The 4537-nt window shown below is 41.8% G+C and overlaps 1 protein-coding gene across 1 annotated transcript in view; it reads right to left on the reverse strand.

Moving 5' to 3' along the window:
• The window catches only part of KCNH8 (potassium channel, voltage gated eag related subfamily H, member 8), a 189157-nt gene that overhangs the window by 24164 nt on the left and 160456 nt on the right, over positions 1 to 4537 (reverse strand). The window contains exon 10 of the mRNA XM_011974184.1: positions 876 to 914. Coding sequence (XP_011829574.1) covers positions 876 to 914 — 39 coding nt within the window. The remainder of the gene's footprint in view (positions 1 to 875; positions 915 to 4537) is intronic.

The raw sequence follows: 4537 nt of genomic DNA on the forward strand, positions 1-4537 counted from the left end.
ATCATTCTCAGCAAACTATCACAAGATCAGAAAACCAAACACCACATGTTCTCACTCATAAGTAGGAGTTGAACAATGAGAGCACATGGACACAGGGAGGGGAACATCACACACCGTTGCCTGTCGGGGGTGGGGGGCTAAGGGAGGGATGACATTAGGAGAAATACCTAATGTAGGTGATGGGTCGATGGGTGCAGCAAACCACCATGGCACAGGTATACCTATGTAACAAAACTGCATGTTCTGCACATGTAACCCAGAACTTAGTATAATTTAAAAAAAAAACAAAAAAAACCCTATTTGACCCTTCTCCACCATCATCTTCAGTAAATTCTTAATGTCTTCATAATGCATTATGTAATTTGATCTATTTGTGTGCCTCTGTGTCACAGGATTATTGGTAATAAAAGTCTAGCTAATAATCTTAACGAATCAGTTTTTTCGGGAAACTTTTCTTGAAATTAGAGAGTTCTTAAAAGTTGAAACTGTTTTAAAAGTTCATTGAATCATAAAACATGGTTCCAGAATATCTCTCAACCATATTTTTAGCATTATTGACATTTACAAGAAAAAGTCTGACTACCAATTTTAAATGCAATGAAAGTACTTTTAAGATCAACACCTTAGGACTTTACATTTGGCATGTTTTGGTAACAAACTGCTTTATAACGATAACTATAAAATGTTTCCATAGAAATATGAGTTTCAATTCTCCTCTACACTCAAACTCAAGCAAATCAGTTGCCACATCTCTCATTGGAAAGTCAAGTAGGGAAAGTAAAAAATAAATACATGAAATTCTGAAGAGAAAGACAGATTTATTGGTAATCCTCCAGATTTTAGATAAATATTTTGCTCTTTAACAAAAGCCATACCTGTGAGACCGTAGATTTGTTTGATAGTCTTGATATCACCTGAAAGAACAAACAGAAGTGTTAATCATTGTATGTCTTCTGGTGGTTTGGGGCTGGGTGAAATGCAGCAGGCAGAGGAAAGAGAAGTATGTACAGAGTTTGCGGGAGGGCAGGAGCACAGGAAGGGGTGTGGATCTACCTGTGCAGGCTAGAGAAGAGAAAACACCTTCTACAATGTGCCAAAAACAACTGCCTCATCCTACCCTCTAGGGCCACTACTGATCAGGTGTGTGTAATGAGAAAAGGAGCACCAAGTTGAATGTCTACCACAGGATACCACACCTAGGAAATAATGACCACAATAGTGGGCTTATTGGCTGTATTTTCCACCTTGATGCTTCGTTCTCTCTCCTTTTTTTTCCTATATCTCCCTATTCTTCTTTCTTGCTATTTTGCCAAATTTGCTCATCTTCCTTGATTTTTCTTTCTGTCTCTGTGGAAATAGAAATCTATGAAATCGTTTCTTACTTAATTTCATTACTTCTATTTATTGGCCTCTCTTTTTGCCTGAACGCTCATAGGCATGAGCTATTCATCCTGTTCCACTTGTTTTCCACTATCTCACCGTGGTAATCCCTGTGGACTAGGTTTCAGTTTACTGGGAATCCTAATCCCCTAATTGAATCAAATATTCCATTGATTACAAAAAAAGAAGAAAAACTGCTGCTAATCAGTGTTGATATGCCATCAATTGTAAGACAGATTTAAATTTCAGAGATGCTAAAATTGGGGAAAAATATATATCTTACTTAGGCTTGAATCTCAGGACACATTTTGTATAAAAGCAAACTATGGCACTATAGAGGAGTATATTAAAAACATGCACCTTCCACGATGTACAAAGAAGCTCTGGAAATTATAACATGACCTGGAAACATGCTTCTGATATTATCTACATTGTTTTTGCTCAAATATATTATTTCATTTTAAAGTGGTAATAGATGCTGTTAATTAACATGATTTTATTCACATGAAAAAAAATTGTACTTGAAAATGATCTGCCTAGAAAGCCAGACATATTTGGTAATTCTGTCACCCTCCCCTCATTTTTTTTCCCTAGATGATTAGGGAAATAGATCTGTTATATTTACACAAATGCCAGGATCATTATTGCTGTGCAAATATATGTTTCATCAGTGTTTAATTTTATGATAGCAGTCAACCAATTCTACATCTGCTTAGCTGCCTAAATACGCATTAATCAGATGCATTTTAGACATAAGTTTTGTGATAATTCCCTAACTAAATGGTGACAAATAAAACAGCTGAATAGTTAAAAATGTGAAAAATAAAACAAAATTATGGTGTTCTTGCTACTGTGGTAGACACGAAAACATGTTTGTAAAAAGCCTTTCATTTATAGCTTGGATTACAGAAGAACATCACAATGGGATTCAGGAAGCCTGAACACCTCCAATCACAGATACCCTTAGAGATATAAGAGAACGATGCTGGCCTTAGCAGTTTCCAGCTGTCTGGTTTACCACTAGATGAGTTCTGCCAAGTTGCTGAATCTCAGAGTCATTTTTCTATACTAGTGCTTTTCAAACATATTATGTGTACATGAATTACTTAGGGATCTCCTTAAAATGCAGATTCTGAGATGGGAGGTCTGAGGTGGGGCCTGAAATTCCTAATTTCTAGTTAGCTCCCAGGTAATACTGGTGCTGCTGGCCCTGGAGACACATTTTGAGTAGTAAGAGCTTATGACCAACATCACAGTTATTATCATCCTATTTCCTATCAGTTATTTATCCATCATGTGATAAGCGCCCTTATAAGTGTTTCCCAGACATTATGCACATTAATTCCCACTGTGATCCTACAATATAGGTATTTTTAGTCTCTATTCTGCAGAAGAGGAAATAAAAGGACCAAATTAGAGTTAAGTGATTTGGTGATGGCGGCAAAGTAATAACTGACTAAGCAGAGAAATGAACACCAGATTGGCTGTTATTAAGGTTAAATGCAATACTATATTTAAGTGTTCGGCATGCAATATATTTTTCTTCCTCTTACCTTTTGATACCTTTGATTACCCAAGGTAACCTTATCTCATCTTTTACCAAATGCACTGCTGGTCAAGAGTCAAGCAGAATAAGCCTAGTACCAAACTCTGGCATAGACACAATGAAAATAGAAAACTTCAGGCCAATATCCCTGATGAATATAGCCATAAAAATCCTCAACAAAATACCAGCAAACTGAGTCCAGCAGCACATCAAAAAGTTCATACAGCATGATCAAGAAGGCTTTATTCCTGGGACGCAAGGCTGTTTTGACATACACAATTCAATAAATGTGATTCACCGCATAAACAGAATTAAAAGCAAAACCCGAATGATCATCTCAACAGATGCAAATAAAATCAACTTGCCTTCATGATAATAACCCAGATTAGTCGTCAGAGGAATATACCCGAAAATAGTAAGAGCCATCTCTTGGGCAGGTAGCAGCTCCATGTTTTCCTGGGACGGTGTGCCCACAGAGGCAAGCCGCCATTTTTGCTGTCTTGCCGCCCTCGCCCCTGTTGCCTTCAGGCTTCCAGAGGGTGCGTGGTGACAAGGGACTGGTGCAGATCCCCAGCACCATGCAGCTGCCCTGTGGAAAAAGCAGCCAGATCTTTTTCCACACAGGTCTCCGATCCTGTTTCTCCTTACCGGGGGGCCCTTGTGACCTGGGACCCCAACACAACTACCCTGTCCCCACCAGAACTTGTCCGTTGGAGGTGGTTCTGCAGTTCTCAGAGCAGGAACTCCCAGAGAAAACCCACAATCCCTCTGCTATTGCAGCTGCAGTGGTACCGCCCTAACCGCTCTGGGGCTGGGGAAGGAACAAAGGGCCTAGTCACTATACTGGCACCTTCAGCACACTACACACCATAAGGAGGGGAATCCAGACCCTCTTCCCTGTGAGCCCAGGCCTCCCACTCTTCATGAGGCAGGGCCTCTGGCTCCGGACCACAGATCAGCCTCCTCATCACAGCAGAGCACACCCACTGGTACTGGCTCTGAGGTTCCCTGGTGAAGGCTCCCAGAGGCAATGAACAGCCCCTCTTGTCATTGCCACAGCAGTGGTTCTGCTCCTGCTGCCCTTGGTACAGGGAAGAAACAGTCTGAGGGCTTCACATGTGCTCCCAGTACACCACAGCCACCATACAGGGAGAAGCTCAGTCTCTCCTCCCTATAAGCTCTTGAACCTCCATTCTTCACCAAGCAGGGCCCCTAGCTCAGGCCAGCAGTGCATTTGTCTCATCCCCTGACTGAACATTTCCAGTGGCAGGGGCTCTGTGTTTCTCTGAGACAGAGGTCCCAGAGACAACTGAAGGCCCACTCCCATGGCCACTGCAGAGTGGTACTGCTCTTGCTGCCCTCAGACTGGGAAAGGCACAAAGACCCTGAGTGCTTTAACCACACTTCTAGAAAGCTGCAGTTGCCCTCAGGAGAAGAGGTCAGTCTATCTACCCTATGACCTATGACCTACCCACTCTCCCTGCTTGTAATCAGGTAGGGCGTCCCCAGCTTGGGTCCCCAGTGCAGCCACCCCAACCTTGGCCGATTACACTGATTGGTAGCAACTCTGCATTTCCCTGGAGTGGAGCCCCCAGAGACAAGAGAAAGGCC

Source organism: Mandrillus leucophaeus, unplaced genomic scaffold, assembly GCF_000951045.1.
Source record: "Mandrillus leucophaeus isolate KB7577 unplaced genomic scaffold, Mleu.le_1.0 Scaffold1424, whole genome shotgun sequence".
NCBI lineage: Eukaryota > Metazoa > Chordata > Mammalia > Primates > Cercopithecidae > Mandrillus > Mandrillus leucophaeus.